Source organism: Carassius auratus, unplaced genomic scaffold, assembly GCF_003368295.1.
Source record: "Carassius auratus strain Wakin unplaced genomic scaffold, ASM336829v1 scaf_tig00215416, whole genome shotgun sequence".
NCBI lineage: Eukaryota > Metazoa > Chordata > Actinopteri > Cypriniformes > Cyprinidae > Carassius > Carassius auratus.
In genome coordinates this window covers 1,204,178-1,224,828 of record NW_020528079.1, presented here as the reverse complement: position 1 = coordinate 1,224,828, position 20,651 = coordinate 1,204,178, and the positions used below count along the sequence as shown (strand labels likewise).

General features: G+C 36.7%; 1 protein-coding gene across 3 annotated transcripts; it reads right to left on the bottom strand.

Annotated features, from left to right (window-relative positions):
* Positions 1-10,394: 10,394 nt before the first annotated feature.
* LOC113094697 (sarcolemmal membrane-associated protein-like) lies at positions 10,395-20,599 on the bottom strand. Of its 3 annotated transcripts, none has more exons than XM_026260313.1 (10): positions 20,318-20,597; positions 19,890-19,949; positions 18,058-18,183; positions 16,780-16,854; positions 16,398-16,703; positions 15,567-15,762; positions 12,849-13,008; positions 12,529-12,663; positions 11,635-11,722; positions 11,091-11,227 (listed from the first exon to the last, which is right to left on the bottom strand). In XM_026260313.1, exons 2-9 carry the CDS (start codon positions 19,936-19,938, stop codon positions 11,639-11,641), a joined length of 1,131 nt encoding a protein of 376 aa, XP_026116098.1. In that variant the 5' UTR covers positions 19,939-19,949; positions 20,318-20,597; the 3' UTR covers positions 11,091-11,227; positions 11,635-11,638. The 3 variants fall into 3 exon arrangements, with proteins under 3 accessions (XP_026116100.1, XP_026116098.1, XP_026116099.1); XM_026260314.1 differs by having other exon boundaries at positions 20,274-20,363; XM_026260315.1 differs by lacking the exon at positions 11,635-11,722 and having other exon boundaries at positions 10,395-11,227; positions 20,318-20,599.
* Between the last annotated feature and the right edge of the window lie 52 nt (positions 20,600-20,651).

Here is a 20,651-nt window from a genome sequence, read left to right as displayed (position 1 = left end):
TAAAAACTTAATTTCTTTGATATCGTTTTTAATATCGATGATCATAAAGTTTCGTGAGCACCAAATCAGCATTTTGATTTGATTTCTGAAGGATCATTTGACACTGAATGGAGTAAGGGCTGATGAAAATTCAGCTTTGCATCAAATGAATAAAATACTTTTTAAAATATATGAAAATAGAAAATAGCATTTTTTAGAGTATTTTTGGTGAGCATAAGAGATTTCTTTCAAAAACACAAAACCCTACCAACCAGAAGCTTTTGACCAGTAGTGTAAACACACACATACATATATGAAGCTATTTCACAGAACAATAATATGAAATGTGTTGATCTCCCCACTTCACTGCTAATATGTATTTTCCTCGTTCCAGCATAGTAGATCCTGTACTGATGTCCGCTCATATGAATGATTGACATGCTCACAGGAGACGGTGGGGCCATGCATGCTGACAAATAAAAGGTTTCATCCTACAACAAATAAAAGGTTTCGTCCTACAACATAAATGCAACTAGAGACATTTCTCTTGAGACATTAATTAGTGAAATAAGTTGCTTAACATTTTCTCTAATGTCAAGCTGCACTCACCAGCTTTACTGCAGTCCACATAAAAAGTGTTTTTGTGTCCTAGAAAGCCCTTACTCAGGCCTGGGCCATGGCAGATGACTTTACTAGCATCCGGCAGGAAAACTGGCTCAGCACCGCTGTCAGATGTGTTTATCTCCATGTCTGACAGAGAGTGTTCCTCAGCTAGTAATAGTTAACTCATTTTTTGGAAATAATATTAAATAATGGAAATAATATGAAAAAATAAAGATGTAGAAACAATTTTCACTTAGAAATTTCTAGTAAAATTCACAATTACAAAAAATACCAAGTAACACTGAATAAAGTTGGAAATGTTCAAGTAGAAAACCTGAAATCCTAGTATTTCTTTTAAAATGTACTCTAATCTTTTTGTTTGCATTTTATTTACGATTAGTTTAATCATAGATATGTTATCATAGAATAAAATAATTATTCTAAATGATTCTAGATCTCTAAATGTCATGATTCCCCACAATCACATCATTTTTGTGGGAAATCAATAGCACAGCAACGGATTTGATGAATTCGTGGCCTAATGGTTAGAGGGTTGGACTCCCAATCGAAGGGTTGTGGGTTCTAGTCTCGGGCCGGACGGAATTGTGGGTGGGGGGAGTGCATGTACAGTTCTCTCTCCACCTTCAATACCACGACTTAGGTGCCCTTGAGCAAGGCATCGAACCCCCAACTCGCAGCATAAATGGCTGCCCACTGCTCCGGGTGTGTGTGTGTGTGTGTTCACTGCTCTGTGTGTGTGCATTTCGGATGGTTTAAATGCAGAGCACAAATTCTGAGTATGGGTCACCATACTTGGCTGAATGTCACTTCACTTTCACATGTTTAGTGGTATTATTACTTTATCATCCCGTTCAATACAATTACTTCAAATATAGTAAAAAAAAAAGATCACAATTAACAAATGGACATCATACACGTTATCTTTTGTCATTCTACTAAAGCGTACATAATTAAAGTTTAAGTATCTGATCTTTATCAGATATTTGTGAAAGTGTTGTGTACAATTTTATTCCACATGCAACATAACATATGCTGCATTACAGGAATTACCCACCAGGCTCTTGAAACGTGTAGGACACAATGCAAGAAGCATCCAGCTGATAGTCAAAGTGGAGCTCAATGAGACAGACAGAGTTCCTGCTCCGGCCTCACGGGACCAAATATTAAAGTCATATGCAAAATGATATTAATGCATACTTTTGAAATGACTCATATTTGACTTGGCTGTCTAGTGTCATTAGTGGGACACCTGGAACACTTGCTTGAGCTTTTTGAAGGCCAAACGCAATTTCACAATTTTTTTTTTATAATGCCAATAAATTAAATATAAATAAATGATATACACATGTAAAATAAATAAAAACAATTATTATATAAACATCTACCCAAATGATAAAATATGTTGAATTTGAGTCAGATTATTTACATTTTTTGAAAGAAATTTGATGGTGGCACGAAGGATGTTGGTATACTTGGATGCATCTGGTCAAATGCTAAACCCTTATTTGGTTAGGCTCATTAATGCTTGTCATTTCATTTCTCCCAACTGCAGCTGTGTGTAATTAATCGGTGGCTCACCGAGATGGCTGTCAGGTTGTGTTTTCAGCAAACAGGGTACATCATTGCCCGTGGGTGACAAGATGCTCACAGAGAGCTGGCTAATATTTTCTTCAATGATGTCCAGCGTGAAGTCAACTGCACTCCCCAGTTTTACCTGTGAACGTCTCACATTTACATCTGTATTGGATTTATAAATACCATGATTTAAGGTTTGATCACTATAACATAATGAATACTGGTTTGAGGTTCGTTGGGGTTGCCATACTAGCAATTTTGGCCTTTAAAGTTCAACTGTGATGTCCAGTTCACTTGAACAAATAACACATTCATGACTCTATGATCCATACAGTGCAACAGTCAAAAACGTCAGGGCTTAGAACGCTTTAACAAAGACTTTAAAAATTCCTATGTGAAAAAATGAATGGAAAAAGTACTTCTGGAACAAAAGCTGCTGAGAATAGGCCAAAGTTTACTTTGTTTTTGTTTAAAAGAGTAAAAAGACATTTTTATCAGTCATAACTTCTGGAGAAAAATAGAGTAGATGCTGGACAAGGATGAAGATTTCAAGAGCGCATAACGTCGACCGCTAGCGTACACACAAAAAAACTGAAGTATACGTCCATAGGCCATCATGCTATGTTTAGCAAGACTATTTGCATAATACAGCAGTGGAAGTTCTGCAGAAGGGAGAAAGAATCATTTTTAAACCGCTCTAATGGAATAAATATCACAAATGTTGATTGTTGGATGGATGAATAAAGTCAAAATTTAGATCAAACTTTAGAACGACTGTCCCGTCTTTGTTATCAATCACGTCAGGTTGTGATGTCTTTCAGACAGTGTGATCACCTCGCCTATGAATACCATTAAAATAATGATGTGAGGCCACGATTATTCAAATGAACAAGTGAAGCCTGGCAACAGCTCACCTGTAATTTCACCTGATGGCAGGACTATATCACAGGATATAAACCCAGCTCGATTAATGGCACCAAGAAGAATTATATTTCTGCCCTCAACCTTATGAAAAAAAAAATGAAGATGTTAATGACATTCAGGGTACGAAATGTCTCAAGGACTCAAGAAATTATTAAATGGATTGAAATTAACCTTGAAGAAACTTCACACTTTTTTGAAAACCTTGAGGTTTGCCTGAGGATGAAAGATGGTGACTATAATTCATGTCACAATTAATGAAGGGATAAACAGCACAAATTAGTGAATAATGAATGGGGATATTGAGAGAGAATGATTAATGCATATAGTTTAGATAGAGACTGGAATGTTATGGCCATCTTACCTTTGAAAATCCTCCTCACTGGGACTTCTGACAGCTGAGGAGTGATGGCCTTCAGGGGAGGGCTTGTGTTTTGAGGCATTGGTCTTGTTCTCATTATTTAACATTTCAACAAGATTTGCAGTGCCTACAAAATCAATACCACAACTAACAAGGTTTCTTCTAAATCTATGCCAATACCTGATGACTTCCACATAGATTTGGATTATATAATCAGGACCGTCGGTGATGTTTTACTATAATAAAAATGACAATAACAACAATAACAAAAAAAAAAAAAACATTTTACTTTTATAGATACTACTATTATTTTTTATTATTTCAGTTATTTAATAAATAAAATATATATATATATATATATATATATATATATATATATATATATATATATATATATATATATATATATATATATATATATATATATTATGTATAATGTATAAGTATAAGCTATGTATAAGCTTTGACAATTACACAAGACACACCAATGGACTATTGCCATGCAAATGACAGCAATATTTCAACCTCACTTTTCTGAGCATTAGCTTTCACTGTGATGACCGTCTCTGGTGCAAATGTCTGGACACTTCCCTCCTGACTCAAAGGTTCCTCTTTTTTTCAAGCCATCTTCATCACTTCTACCAGAGTGAGAAGTTATGGCATGAAACCTAAGAAGATTGAAAGATGAAATAAGAACCTGTGGACATGGAATGGGTGTATTGGGTTTGCTTCATACTAAACACACCTTCTACAGGAATCATCATTGGTATGTTTGGCCATAATTGGGCGAGATCCAAAAGAGTAGAGAATAAAGGCACAATCAGCTTTTGGAAGGTATTCTGCTTTTAAGGTGTTCAGATAATTATCATATAATATCATGCTTTACTTTGAAAAAAGATTGTCTAACCTGCTGCTGAGTCTGGGGATCTATGAAGGAATCTCTGTCTGAAATCCCATCTTCATTGTATGTGATCTCGGTCACTCAGCCAAATGTGCAGACAAGACTTTTTGTGTTGGACCCATTTAATCTCAAGAAAAAATAACAAATACTTACCACGAGTATCAGTATTTGTAGATACACAAATCCCAGACTGCGGACAGACTCCAGAGGCTGCATTACTTGAAAAATCATTCTCTGATGCATGAAATGGACTTCCTGTCGAATGTAGACAGCAGTTGTGTAAAACGAAGGTTTCATTTAAGTAAATATATATATATATATATATATATATATATATATATATATATATATATATATATATATATATATATATCATCAGGAATGCAGTTATCATGGTGAGAAAAATGTGTGTAACAAATGTCATACAATTTACGAAACTAGATATTAAGGATAAATTCAAGACAATTTTAAAATATGTTCAGCTAATACTTTAAAAAAATCATTTAAACAAATCTCTTAATAAAAATAGTCTATTTACCTAAAAAAAAAAATATATATATATATTAAAGGGGGGGGGGGGTGAAATGCTATTTCATGCATACTGAGTTTTTTACACTGTTAAAGAGTTGGATTCCCATGCTAAACATGGACAAAGTTTCAAAAATTAAGTTGTGCGTTTGAAGGAGTATTTTTGTTCCCAAAATACTCCTTCCGGTTTGTCACAAGTTTCGGGAAGTTTTTTCTGAGTATGGCTCTGTGTGACGTTAGATGGAGCGGAATTTCCTTATATGGGTCCTAAGGCACTTCTGCCGGAAGAGCGCGCGCTCCCGTATAGCGAGGCTGAGCAGCACAGACATTCACTGATCAGAGTGAGAGCGTCGCGAAAAGTCACAAAAGGAGTGTGTTTTTGGTTGCCAGGGCAAGACAACCCTGCACAGATTACCAAAAGAGAAACAGCATTAAGGGACCAGTGGATGGAGTTTATTTTTACTGAGCATCAACGGAGTTGTGCAAGTGTTTTTGTTTGTTCCCTGCATTTCGAAGATGCTTGTTTTACAAACAAGGACCAGTTTGACGACGGATTTGCGTATCGTTTATTTCTTAAGGATGATGCAATCCCAAGGAAAAAGGGTCACGATCGTGTATTGGAACCACATGCGGTGAGTAAAACTGCTTCAAATATCTCTGCCTCCTTGTTAGTGCGTCCCCTTCCATGCCAGAGACCCGGGTTCGAGCCCCGCTCGGAGCGAGTCGTTGCTGCTGCTGCTTTCGTTCAGTTTCAGCCTCTGGATCTGATTCTGGATCATAAATAAACGGCTGAATCTGACTGTAAGCCATGGTTTGTTTTGGATGATGGGTTTTCCCTCACGGTAATGTCACAGCTTCCACATGCTCTCAACGCAAAAGCCTACTGGCGCTCGTGATTCTTTAGCTCCGCCCACACGTCACGCCTCCAGCCGGTCGTGTTTTTCCGGGAAAAATCGGTACAGACTATCTTTCTCTTATGAATATAATAAAACTAAAGACTTTTTGGATTTATGAAGGATGCAGTACTACTCTATAGGTACTCAAGATTAACAGGATATTGAATGAAAACAAGCATTTCACCCCCCCTTTAATGACCTAAACGGTACCTAGTAAAAACAACTTGATCATACCTAGATTTGAAATGACTACTGTAATGACTACATATTATTTAATTGAAAGTGACTGCAGTAAATAAAATAAAATCAAATATGAATTGTTTCTCGTAATGTAAAGCTTACCTGTACAGCTGTTCTCTCCAGGTAATGGTGATCTTATAGTCACCAGGCACTGAAGGAGTATATTCCACATTATACATGCCTTCACCGCTGTCACCTGACACCCAGACAGACCCTCCACTGTTATGTCCAGATCATCAACCTAAGATCTGCTGAGAAAGAGAAACTTTATGGATCAAATTGGGTTGTCAGTCATTTTTTGCTCTGAATGCTTACCTGAAATTAACTTCTACCTTACCTGGTGTATACACGAAATGCATCAGGATGTCCAGTAAGGCCTTTTGAAAACCCAAACCATTTGCAACAATTTGACATGTGTCAGTTTCCTGATCACCAACCACAATGCCTAAAACAACAGAGTGGATGAGAAGACTATCAAGAAAACAAATAGAATCCAAATTCAAACCAATGGCAATGTGACAAATAGGGGTCTTTTAACCTTGTCTGCTCACATTCACATGGCTTTTGTAGACCTTTGGATCCACCATAACATTCCATATTTTTAGAATCAATGTATTAGAGGCACAAAACAGCTGTGTAGGTGCCATCTTCATTCTCCTTCACTTCGGTTTGGACCACGACTCCTGAGTCGGAGACAGACTGCACAGATGGAGCTCCAGATCCTACCATTGCACAGTCTATATTTACAATGTAAGTTTTACCAACTTTCACCTGTAACAGACAAAAGCCTGTTACCAAAACCATAGAGAGGTCAATTGGCTTCTGTACAATAGATTGGAATAGAGAGCCAGTTAATGTGAGAGTTGTCAAAAAGGACATTTATTTTGTACATCCCATATTCTGTGTGGAGATAAAACACTTTACAATTGCCATCTTGATTGTCCAGACATCATAGTGTAAAGTCACAGGGTCCATCCACTCTTATGGTAAGTCTTCCTCTACCTGCACTGCATCAATGATAAACTCAGCCTTTTCACAAAGGGAACCATTCCTGTAGGCCTGGACCATGAGCCCTTACCTGAAGAAACATACAACATCTGACACATGACTGTTCAAGTACTTTGAATGGATTCACAAAATGTAAGACTTAATACCTTCATGGCATCTCCAGGGATGTTTCATGTCTCAATGACCACCAGACCATACGTTCTCTAGAAATTCTTCATCAAGGTCCATCTCGTCATCTTCACACAATCAGATAACATAAAATCAAAAATATCTGCAACATAAATATCAGAAAACTCATTGTTCCAAAAAAAAAAAAAAAAAAAATGAAGATTCTTCACTCCACTGTACAAATACCATCATACAGGTCTGGAATAACATCATGGTTAATAAATGGTCCAATTTTAATTTTAATTTCCGTTAAACTCACCAGAGTAATACATTTCCGTTCCATCTGGTTTAAACCAGACTGGGCTACCTGGTGTAATCTTAATCCTGCGAAGTGTTACCTGAAACATTAATAACACAGAGATCATACAAAATCCTACAGCACACCAAAAGAACCTAAAACTACAGTTATATATTTCAGTGCTCGATGGCTCATTTTTTAATACACGTTTTCTCACATTTGATTTCAATAAGCAGTTTCATTCCCTCTTGACACAGTGAATGCCAGTACAAATAGAGTAATAAACATCCTATTACATTCCTGCTCTGGCTGCAGCATTACACAGCAGTACATCTTCACCAGACAGGTTTAAAGCCACCGCCAGATGAAATGGAATTTCAGTAAGGCAAGAGATGCTGGAACATTAATGCAACAAAATGCAAACCAAATTGGGGAAAATTAGACCATGTAAATGAAATGCATCTGAATGTGCATTAGTTGTTGTTCATCACACACTTATATCTTCACATGGTTCATATGGACTCCAAATAGCATATTTAACACTATTTTAAAGATAAATATATGCACTCACAATGAAAGGACTGCCGGGAACCATGACTCCTCCACAAGCCACAGCAATGGTGATGAAGGGATATAGGACAAAGACAACAGATTGTTCAGAGGCAACAATAACATCTATACACTCTCCATCTGTTCTCTGTGAAGAAGTCAAATCACAATTGCTTTTCATTTAAATGTAAATAATAATAATAATTAAATATTTCACTGTATTAGTACCTGAGCATACATATTAAGTTCTCCTTCACCAGCTTGCCTGGCATCTACAGTGAATTCAGTTTGAAGGTTCACCATGCAGCCAGTTTGGGAAACACCTGGTTCTTCTACTTTCACCCGAAACCCAACATGCATAACCTATTTCACATCTAATGAAAACATCTCATTCATATAAAATGGAGGGCCGGAAACATGTCTGCAAGACAGATTAATAGGACAGGATATAGGAGTTTGCTGTTCAGGGTGGAAGTCTTTTCTCTTAGGTCTGATAGAATCATGAAGGGACTGTTCTGTATTTCTTCATCATCACACATCACATGTACAACATATTCACATGGCCTCCGTTGGCCAGAAATTCACAAGTCATCATTATGGTCATCACACCAGATCTTTGTCTGAGATGGACCTTCCATGGCAAAACCTTGAAAAGATAATTGTTAAAAAAGTGATATAATTATAAAACGTGTATATATATATATATATATATATATATATATATATATATATATATATATATACACACACATGTATATATGGTATATTTAATTTGCTTTGTTATAACATCTTGTAAGTAAACTAATAGAAATCTAATAGAAATAAGATTTTAAACTGAGTGAAAGGGAGATACAAAAAAAAAAAAAAAATTCTGGTTATCTCAAGGTTCACAAGGCTGTACACATTATGAAAACAACTGGATTTGGGTAAGTGACACATAACATGCCAATTACAATCAGTTACATGTAACCTATACCACCCTAATTGCATTCTTATAGAATTAGAAAGATATTTATATCGTGCTTGGGGTGAATCGGTTTGAACACTGAACAAAGCAAATTAGTGGTGTTTTGTTCTTGAATGTATCAGGGTTTTAGAATGAATACATTGAATGTATACTTTAATCATTCACTCATAACAACAAAGACTATTTTTATCACCTTCTGCCGTATCAACATAACCTGCAGAAAGTGTTCTCATCAATAAATGTTTGATTATCATCATGATGCATCCTTTCCCTCTTTCATTTTCATTATTATTGACAAAATCAAAAGACTAAACAGCAGGGGCTTTTAAAGGGCCCATCTTTCTTTGGCTTGAGTGGAGATCCAGGTTTTTTAGTCCGATTTACAGGAATTTATATGAAAAACATGCGGGATCAGCAATTCAGTTCATTATCTGTGAAGACTGAGCTCAACACCTGATAATGTCTTTTTGAGAAATGAATATACGTAGATACAATGAAGACACTATAATGACCAGTGTTACTTTAGTATTTTCTATGTACTATAGAGTTCATATTTTGAATTAGCTTTTATTATTATACTTTAAGTTTTCATTTTCGTTTATCGTTTTGTAAAAAGAAATGTTTGCTTTATTTGTATTTTTTGAAATTCAAATTCAGCTTATTTTATTTTAGACAGTCGTCAAGCAAACGTCTATAATTTAACAACCATTTCAGATTCATTTTTAAAAACACATTTTTAAAATAATTTGTTAACAATAACAACCCTGCCAATCACATCATAATTGTCAACAAAAATTCAACAATTTTAGGTGAATGTTTTAAGCAAAAAATTAATGTAACCAAGCCTGATGTTCAATATGGCATAATAGCCACAGTTGCAGTCAGCCAGAAACATTGTTAACAGCATAAAGACAGTTATACTATTTTGTCTCTTAAGTACAATTGGATTGAATTTTGGCTTGTTTATTCTAATAACATACTTTTTAAATTAAAAGGGAGTATAAACATGGACTAATTTTAAAGTTAGCCATGTTTATTTTTGCAGTAGGTGCTCTGACATACTTAAAAAAATAAAATAAAATTTTACTAAATATTTAACTCATCGCTGGTGACCTTACTCTTCATTTGCTCCAGAATAAACGGAGCGTATTATTGACAGAACTCTCTTGATCGGGCCATGTCCTCATATTTCCGATGCAGTGTCGAGGAGGGATGACTCATCGCACCGTAGAAGTGTGCCTTTGGCTGCAGGTCTATGACAAACTTGGCTTCATATTTATAAATAAAATTAACCTACATAAGCATTAAAACTTTATTATAATTTTTTTACAGCCTTTGTCATTTAGTTGTACCAAATGTTAACAGATTTACTCTAAAGTTACTGAAATACAATTCAGCTGATTTGCATAAATAAACATAAAAATTAAACAGGGACTTAATAGGGTTGAACTTCACGTTTGCTTATTTATTGCTATTATCATGTTTGTTAGATCAGGTAGTTTTTCCTTAAATCTCTGTACAAGTAATAAACATAATATATCATAAACACTCTATTATAGGTCTCTTTCGGACACATTAGCACTCTAATGTCCAAGGTTAATAGTGATCATCTTCATCATCGTCATTAATATGGCAAATCCTTATCACAATAAAGTACAGTGCATAGACTAATCACTAATGGCTTCATATAAGGTGCAAAGACATACAACATTGCTAGCAGATTTAGGCCTTTAAGCCGCAAAACATATGATCAAGTTAAAACTTAAAGAACTTATATGGTTATTACAGTGGGCTTTGCAGTTCTGAATCAGTTTTCATGAAAGTACTCGTTTAGGGATGCATTAACATTTGTTTTTCTAAAGTTATGTTATATAAGGCAACTCACTAATTTTTTGTTTAGCAAAGCAACAGTGTTCAATAAAATACCTGTTATGGGTCAGATACTTCACAACGCAATGCATACAGAAACTCTCATTTAAAAAAAATCTATTACATATGGTGCAAATGAGGGAATGTTGTGACATTATTATTCTAAGGCCTTCAATACTCAAGTAAGAAGTTGCATTTAAACACTCGTTACTCAAACTAACACCACACAGACTAAAAGGATACAAAATGTCACAAGTCTGAGAAACATTTACTAGGTATGCATGTCATGGTGCGTGTGCTTGTTACTGGTTCATCACGTTGTTTATTTTGAGGTCTTTGAAAGCAAATACCCCGTTACGGCAATGGTCACAGCAGCGACGGGCATCCACCGGATCCATTTTCCCTGCAAGATCAAAAATACAGATGACATCACCTATCAGGAACTCGTTTACAATCGGGGGATGCACATGAGCCGAGACGGGGACACAAAAGCCACAAGGACATGATGCAGAGAAACTGAGGTCAGTACACACAAGACGAGGACAGCAGATGTAGTACAGCGGAAGACAAAGAAAGCCGGGATGCCTTAGAGCTACACTGGGAAAATAACCTTCAAAATGCAGTTGATTTATTAGAAACACTTGTTATTGTGCTTCTTATGATACAAATTGGACCTGTAGTAGGAAAACAGAAGCATTTTGCGGACGATCGGACAGTATTTGGTAGCTTAAGCTGAGAGAATTATTTAGTGGTCATGCATAGCCCTGAGGATGAAGCAGAGGAATGAGACGGGACGGGAGCACTGTGTACCTTTCTACCACAATGGGCCCAAGCACCAATACAGCAAAGCCAGGACAACGCCGATGGCTACGGCTAGGATGGGCTGCAATAAAGACAGCTAAAGAAGGGAAGGGAGGGATATTACTGAATGATTGGCTTGTGTTTATGTACACTTTAACTGTACTGTTGAATTTAACGGTCATCAAGATAAAGAAGTCAAAAGGTGAAGTGTGTAATTGTTTTATTGATACCCTCTCCCCCTTCTCCAGTTTAATGTGCAGAGACTATACAGCTGTTTGTTTAAACATGACATGTTACATAGTTTGAAATTGCTTGTAGTTTTTATTATATTGTTAGATTTTTTTAAAATATTATTGTATATATTAATCATTTCATTAGAATAAAAACATTACAAGAATCTCAAAGAATCTCAATTATGTTGCAGGAGTAAATTAAAATAAAATAAAAGTTTCCCTGCCTAAAAGCCCCAGCAACCCTGTGACCCTATCCATAGGTCAAGCAGTTTGAAGAATGGATGCAAAATAAAAAATAAATATTCGTTTTTGTTTTGGTGACAGTAATATTCCACATGTATTTTATGTTGTCACATGGAATTGTTGGGGGAGAGGGGGGTTTATTTAATCTTTATGTAAATGTTTGTAGAAGTATTTGGGGAAACCTGTTTGGAAACAGTCTGCAATTGAGCTGTCGTTGTTGGCCACAGAAATTACACACTTCACCTTTAGGCTATACAATTTTTTTTAACAAACTGTAAGACGTGTATGTCAAACAAATGATGCTATGTTTTTCAGCGCTGTTTTCAAGGGCATAAAACAACGTAATATATGCTCTTTCCTCTTGAACTGTCCCTATTGTCAGTGCCCCTGTTGTTGAACATCAGAATTACAGGGATTGAACACTCACGTTGTTTTCTTTGTCCTGCAGAAGACTCAGACGCTCTTTGCTCTGCTGCAGCTCCAGACTGAAGGAGCGTTTCTCCTCCTCTGCATTCTCATACTTCTCCCTGAGGCCTGACAGCTCTGTCTGGATCTCCTCATACTGAGAGCCAAAAAGAGAGAGTAGGAATCTTTCACAAGGAGCAATCAGCCTAATCAATAACACACACACAGTCTGTGTGTCTAGGGGCCAGGTCTTTTTTAGGAGCAGAGCTCTTTTGTGACATGCCTGCTAATGAATCATAGCTTTAATTTCTTTCTTTCTTTCTCAACTACGATAGGAATAACCTCTTTCTGCAGTTCTTTGATCCTGCTATTGCTTTGCTCCAGCTGGCTGGTGGCTCTCTGGTGTTCCTCCTGCAGGACGCTCAGTCGTTTTTCCAGGTCTACCTGCGTCTTCTCCAGGGTCTTGACCGTGTTGCTCAGGCTTGTGTTCTGTTTCTTGGAGCTGTGGGCAGGATGCAGGTTCACAATCCAGAGAGATTACAACGTCATTACATTCAAAAGACAGCAAAAAGAGCTTTTCACCTATTTAAAGGTGAAGTGTACCGGTAGGACTGGGTACTGATGCATTTCATGATTTGATTAAATTTTGATTCGCAAGTTCTTCATATGAATTTGTCAGATCAAGGCTGCATCTCATTGCTAATTTTACTTGATCTTAGTGCTGCGTTCGACACCATAGATCATGACATACTCATAGACTGATTACAAAACTATACAGGAATTCAAGGGCAGACTCTAAGATGGTTTAGATCCTACCTGTCCGATCGCTACCATATTGTTTATTATAGTGGGGAGTCAACTCATTTATCACCAGTAAAATATGGAGTGCCACAAGGATCCGTCCTAGGTCTTCTTCTATTTTTAATATACATGTTGCCCCTTGGTAATATTATTAGAAAATACGGGATTAGTTTCCACTGTTATGCTGATGATACTCAGCTATATATCTCAACGAGACCAGATTCAACTTCTAAATTGTCTTAGCTAACAGAGTGTGTTAAAAATGTAAAAGATTGGATGAGCAATGATTTTCTCCTATTCAATTCAGATAAGACAGAGATATTAATTATTGGACCAAAAAAAAAAACAGTACACAGAATCTAGTAGACTACAGTTTGCAGCTAGACGGATGTACTGTTACTTCCACTACAGTCAAAAATCTGGATGTTATTATTAGACAGCAACTTGTCTTTTGAAAATCATATTTCTCATGTTACAAAAACTGCATTCTTCCATCTTAGAAACATTGCCAAACTACAAAACATGTTACCTGTTTCTTATGCAGAAAAGCTAGTTCATGCATTCTTGACCTCTAGACTGGACTATTGTAATACACTTCTAGGTGGTTGTCCTGCATCTTCAATAAAACAAGCTACAGGTAGTCCAAAATGCATCAGCTAGAGTCCTTACGAGGTCAAGAAAATATGATCATATTACCCCAATTTTACAGTCTCTGCACTGGCTACCTATTAAGCTCTGTATCAGTTACAAATCATTATTACTTACCTATAAGGCCCTAAATGGTTTAGCTCCTGCGTACTTAACTAGTCTTCTACCACGTTACAACCCATCACGCTCCCTAAGGTCACAAAACACTGGACTTCTGGTAGTTCCTAGGATAGCAAAGTCCACTAAAGGAGGTAGAGCTTTTTCACATTTGGCTCCCAAAATCTGGAATAGCCTTCCTGATAATGTTCGGTGTTTAGACACACTCTCTCTGTTTAAATTTAGATTAAAAACGCATCTCTTTCGCCAAGCATTCAAATAATGCATCTCTCAAATTGTGAGTGTAGTTGCATCTGATCAAATGTGCATTCTTATTCTTAAGCTTGGGTTAAACTAATTAATTTTATTTTGTTGGAACATCAGCTATGCTCATGATGTCTCTATTTGTTTCTCTGTTTTGCCATGGGATTTACATCACATGGTAACTAGGATTTACACAAGCTCCAGTCTGGAACCAGAACACCAGAGAAGAAATGATGCTGACCCCTCAGAGGACCCCAGATGATGCTAACCCTGAATCAACAAACAGAACTAACAAATATTGCTACAAGTTTGATTGCATCATATAATAATTGCTGTTAATAATGTTCATCAATTTTTCTGAAAAATCCTGTCAAACGTGCACAAACTGACAGTCACCACTTATAAGCTACTACTAAATATTGTAAAAACTTAATTTATGTAAAGTTGCTTTGTAATGATTTGTATCGTAAAAAGCGTTATACAAATAAACTTGAATTGAACTGAATTGAATATTAAAAGTTAAGTCCAAAGCCTATTGTGATTATAGGATAGGAGGCAGCTAAAAATATAAGACTTAATGGTTCATCAAAATGAATGCCCCCCCCCCCCCCCCCCCCCCATTTCAAAATCTAGCGATAAGTAAACCTATACAAATAATTCACCCAAAAATTTATATTTTGACATTCTTCACTCATCCTCAACCTGTATGTTATTCTTGCCCATGCAACAAAAAGAGCATTTTTCATGAAAAAAATAAATAAAAAATTAGTCATGATAACCCATTATTTGCCATTATTTTTGTAGTGTAATATCAATTTTATATTTCTCCAAATCTGTTATGATTAAGATAACAACAAAGACAAATACATTTACATCTTGGATGGCCTGAAAGTGAGTACATTTTCCTTTTTTGGGTGAACTATTCCTTTAAGTACAGGTGCATCTCAATAAATAAGAATGCCTTTAAAAAGTTAATTTATTTCAGTAGCCCTAAGACTTGTCATACAACAACCTGAGGATGAGTAAATAAAGATTTGAGTTGAGTGAACTATCCCCTTAATTTCCCTAAGAAGTTTAAACATTGTGGCTCTACAATAATTGGTGTCTTTGAACATGTCTTACATGGCAACAATGACTCAACTAACAGTCTGAGTTTAGGATGGGAATCGTATTACATGTGGTGCTTCAGTGGCATGGAAATGACCCACTTCACCGTCAAAGTAACTCTATTTGATACCGCATAAGACAGACCTGTCCAGCTCTTTCTCCAGCTGCTGTTGTTTCTTCAGTAGCTGTTCCTTCTCTGAGCGCAGGGTGCTGCTCTCACTCTGCAGGCTGATCTTCTCTTTCTGCTGTTTATCAACCAGCTGCTCTCTCTCTGACCTCAGAGACGCACAGTCCCTCCTCAGACTCTCACAGTCCTTCTGCAGCCGCTCCAGCTCGCTTGCTGCATCACACACACACACACAATTAAAAACATACCCAAAGACATGCACACAAACGCACACACACACACACACTGACTCACAACGCTACTCTGTTACATAACGGTGGAAGTGATGAGAGAAATGTGAGTCATCTTCTGAATATCTGTCAGATTACTGCAAACACCGCTGTAACCATCATTGATGAACCTAGGGCTTGATGTGTAACCTCCACAAACACATTATATCATTCATCATTCTGAGAAGGGAGGACAAAAACCCCAAAGAGATTATGAATGTGCAGAAGACATAAAAGACCCTTTTAGAAATTGTATAGTTAAAACATAGTTATGCGTTAGTTTAGTAATGATTTAATTGTATTAATTTTTTAAAGTGAAATATTCAAATATTATACCATGCCAGGAAATAGGAGTTTTCTGATTAATCATTATTGTGGTAAAATTAATACTTTCAACATTGCTGAGTAATGTTTGAATTGTCATCATCATCATTATTATTATTATTATTAAAAGCTCTAATTTTATTTGTTCGAATATTCATATTAATGTGGAAGTGTAAATATAGATGAATTTGCCTTAAAATACTACAGGCCAATCCAGTCATCTGTGAGGACAGCGGTTTGTGGGGTTGTGGGTACCTTGCTGTTTGGCCGCTCTGTCTCTCTGCTGGTTCTGCTGCTGGTGACTGGCCTGTACACTGTCAAGCTCACGCTCGTACTTGTTTGCAGCCAACTGCCATTTCTCCAGCTCGGAAGTTAGCGTCGCCAAGTTCCCCTTCAGCGCGCTAACCTCATGCTCTCGCTCGGCTGCCGTTTTCTCCATAGTGCGGCGCAACACCTGCAGGTCCTCCTCAGCTGCGTGTGCTTCCTGACGCAAGCTGAAGATTGTGCTGTCCTTCTGATCCCTGAGATTCTCCATATCTTCCTGCAGCTTCTGGAGCTGAGCTGAGTGCACATTAGACACATAAAAACCATTTGGTATAATACAATGTTTAGTGAATATAACAAGATAGACACTTACTCTGTAAGACCTTCATCTGTTTTGCTGACTCCTCGGCCTGCTGCTTATTACCTCTTTTCTCCTCCTCCAATAGACCTGTAATACACAGCACAGGTTATTAAGGGGACTTGTTTAGCATGACTGTCATCCCAAATAAATGTAAAATGTTCTCAAGCTTATATAAGCATCCACAATAATTAGTAATTCCAAATAATAATTATTAATATTTGTTTCATCAAATCTTTAATATTTATAATTATTTAATAGCGATTATTACAAACAATGGAAATACTGCATTTTATATGAATATATACAGTATAGGTGATAACTGATCAAGAATACGTTTTTGTCTCTCATATTTAAATTCAAATTCATATTCAAATTCACAAAAGTTATTTATGTGAACTTAAAGAAACTGTGTGCAAGTTGTTGTTTTTTTTACTTTGATAAAAGTTACAAGTTTCAATACAAGTTTCTAAATCATTCTGATGGCACACTTCTAATAAGGCAAATGGCTTCGGTTTCTTTCCCATGCTCCCCTCAAACATCTCTTCAGGTAGTACGTAAGGCTACTTTACATGACAAAGACGTATTCAAAAACTGCATTATTAAAAAGTTTCACGTATACACGACAGCGTTTTCAAAACGATTTGAGTTTACACATTCGCGAAAAAGCTGTATTACGTATGCCAGGCCAGTAGTTGGCGCTCTCATCTTTTTAGTAAACCGTATCTGTAGGGAAGTGACGATTGTATGTTGAATATATTACATCTCCGCTGTTGGTTGTAATATTGGTAAAGTAAATCCACATTTTGCTGAAGAAGCGTTAGCAAACTCTTGAGCAGCAACAACAGTACCATGTACTCCACCTTTGTTGTGTATGTTTGTTCGCACTTGCCTTTAAAATCGACACGCACTGCCCTTGCCAAACACGTACTACGCACATGCATGATGTCACCAATTTCAAAGACTCCCGTTTTGTGTGTTTACATCAAAATGATAATGGTGGCGTTTTCAAAACATGTACTTTGAAACCTGTTTACAAAAATATGTTTTTCAGTCCCCAAAACGCCACTGTTGTGTCAACGAACAAGCAAAACACATAAAGTTTCCAGTTTTTGGCTAAACGGCCCTAAGTTTAGCAAAAGGGTAGATTGCTTTACGGCAGCAATAAATGCACTAGTACAGCTATCCACTGTAATTCAACAGTGATATGTATTTTTACAACAGTGAATTCCACTCTTCAAATCACAAAAATACACACAACTATGCCAAGTGGCTTAAAAGGCCCTCTTTTACCTTGGAGTTCAATACACTTGTGTTTGCCCGAACTGGCCTGTTCATTGGCCTCCTGCAGTTCATGGTTCAACCGCTGGATGACCTTCTCATACTCACTGGCCTCCACAGTGCTCCTGCTCAGCTCATCTGGAGAAATGATTACACATCCACCACTGATGACATCTAATGGGAACTATTACATGCATAATTAGACACTATTATGGCGCTCTGCTGTCAGAGAATCACTCTTTCATCAACAGTTAATGGGTGATCTGTGTCTTTATCTCTGTATCACCATCAATGAGTTGCATTTCAACTTTCCCGCATTGTTCTGCCCTCTGACAAAGTGCAAACCCTGTCTCCAAAGGTTAATTAAATCAGAATGAATCGCATGGTAATTTCCCTGGAGGTCTGAAAATGGGTCTATTCCATGAATTAATAACTTGACTCAGAATAGATCTATCCTAAAAACATAATGTCATCAGTAGGATTTAAACCGGGGAAGGATAGCGTGGGTTTTAATAAAGCTGCCATTTGATTAAAGGATTTTAAAGGTTTTAATGTAATACATTGCCATTTCATAATGAATCAGAAAAGTTTTCAAACTGCTATAAAAACATTTATGAAGATTTTCAACTGATCCATTGCTCTGAAAATGTTACATTTACTGGCTGCAATTTAGTTTGCCTAAACTTAGAAACAAACCTGCTCCTCTTACTCTAAATATGGGTTGCTGAAAACCAGGCCATCTTATCAAATGCTCCAGAAAGATATAACCTCATCTTACGAACTCAAGGGTGTATACCAGGGATAGGCAATAGAGTTTAGCTCTAACCCTAATCAAACACACCCGAACAAGCTAATCAAGGTCTTCAAGATTAATAAAGCTTCAGACAAGTGAGGGGTTTTTTTTCAGGGTTGGAACTAAACTCTGCAGGACATCGGCATTCCAGGACCGACGTTGCCTACCCCTGGTGTATACCATAAATGGCCATCTCAAGGGCATATCATTGCAATCAAATGATTCCCAAAAACTAAACTTCACATGCCTCACTTGCATGACTAAGCTAAAATACTGAAGCCTGTGTAGGCCATACACAACTGCCAGAGCAGAGAGGACGGACGCATTAACATTTCATGAGGTATTGCAGTGGGTAATGTTTATCGATGCCATTCTACATCAAAGAACTCAATCTCTCAGCAGGGTACGAGGACACATAGGTATGCTCTGGCCTAATTTATTTTTGAGTCTGTGAAGGAGGAAGATAGATGTACCGACAGGAAGACAAAGTCAGACAGACAAAATTTCTGCCATGATTAAAGTATTAGCACAAACTGGAAAACCGTTCCATTCAAAAACCTTTCCATTGCACTAATGACAAGAATATTCTGCCATGCATGATTAAATAAGGCATAGTAAAAAGGTTCTATTCATTGCACTGAACTACTGAAGAGCACTGCAAAATATAGTTACAGCCATATAAAACTTATATCTTATAGAAAAGTCACATTAAAAATGCACCAAACTTTATTCCCCTCTCTGTCTTTTTTCCATGTAAAAATTAATAAAATGCATAGTAAAAATAATTAAATTCAATATTTAAAAATACATATATCACAAAGATTTAGTGCAATTCTGCTCAAAAACAACTAGATTTACATAGCCAAACAATCTATGCTTTAGAGTCAGACCCACAGTACTTTTGACATACTGTAAGCAAAATAAATATTTAAAATAAAAAACAAGCTTTATTATACTATAAATTATTGCCTAATGGAACAGTAAAGAACTACAGTTTGGTTCAAAACACTTCGGCAGCTACAGAAACTCAAGTGCAGTAATGTGACTTTACCTTGGATCAGAGACACTTTATTAATAGGATCTTTCAGCTGTTCCTCCATTATTTCTCCCACTGTAACAGAGTACGGGAGCAATTGTGTTAATGCTACTGAAAAATATTAATTTGGCTATTTTTTACAATTAAAGTAATTGGCTTGAATAGTAAATACATTAATTACACATTTCCAGGTGATGCCAATTATGCCTCAGTTAGTTAATGAGGCGGTAAACGAAAATAATCACAGTTTTTTTAAATGGCAAGATATTTTTAATGACGCAAACACACGTCTTCATCTTTTCCAGTTTTAAACGTCAAATTATAGCTCACATTCAAAAGCATAACGTCATGCCAGTTATGTAATGCGTCACTGTATCAATTAAGAAGATTAATCACTACCTTCACTTCGCTTAAGTCTGAGGACTATAAACGGATTCCGTTACCTGAAGACTCGTGATGTCACGTCAGCCGGTGCCGAAACAGAGCTGCAATATTCAAGCTTCTTTATAACTATCGATTCCGGCGATGAGAACTGGACGAGTCTATTCTGAAGAGCGGGGGACACCGACCCATCGAATATCTTGTCTGGGGTTTCACCTTACAGAATCATGCAGTAAAACGTCTGGATGGGAAAGACTACTTTATAGAATCGCTACTAAAGTATATTGTACTCTGAGGGGACATTTTCTTTGTGGAAATTGTTTGCATGCGTCGTCATTTGTCGCCCCCCTGGTGGTGATGGTCTGAAGGTCTCGCTCACATGGCCACACAAGCGTC

What these genes read in the sequence shown, in the direction of transcription:
- LOC113094697 (XM_026260313.1), bottom strand. Translation starts at nt 19,938, where the DNA reads ATGGAGGAACAGCTGAAAGATCCTATTAATAAAGTGTCTCTGATCCAA. An exon ending in CAAGTGTATTGAACTCCAAG is followed by an intron (nt 16,855 to 18,057) that starts GTAAAAGAGGGC and finishes TGTGTATTACAG; the next exon opens with GTCTATTGGAGGAGGAGAAA. An exon ending in CTGGAGAAAGAGCTGGACAG is followed by an intron (nt 13,009 to 15,566) that starts GTCTGTCTTATG and finishes TCCTGCCCACAG; the next exon opens with CTCCAAGAAACAGAACACAA.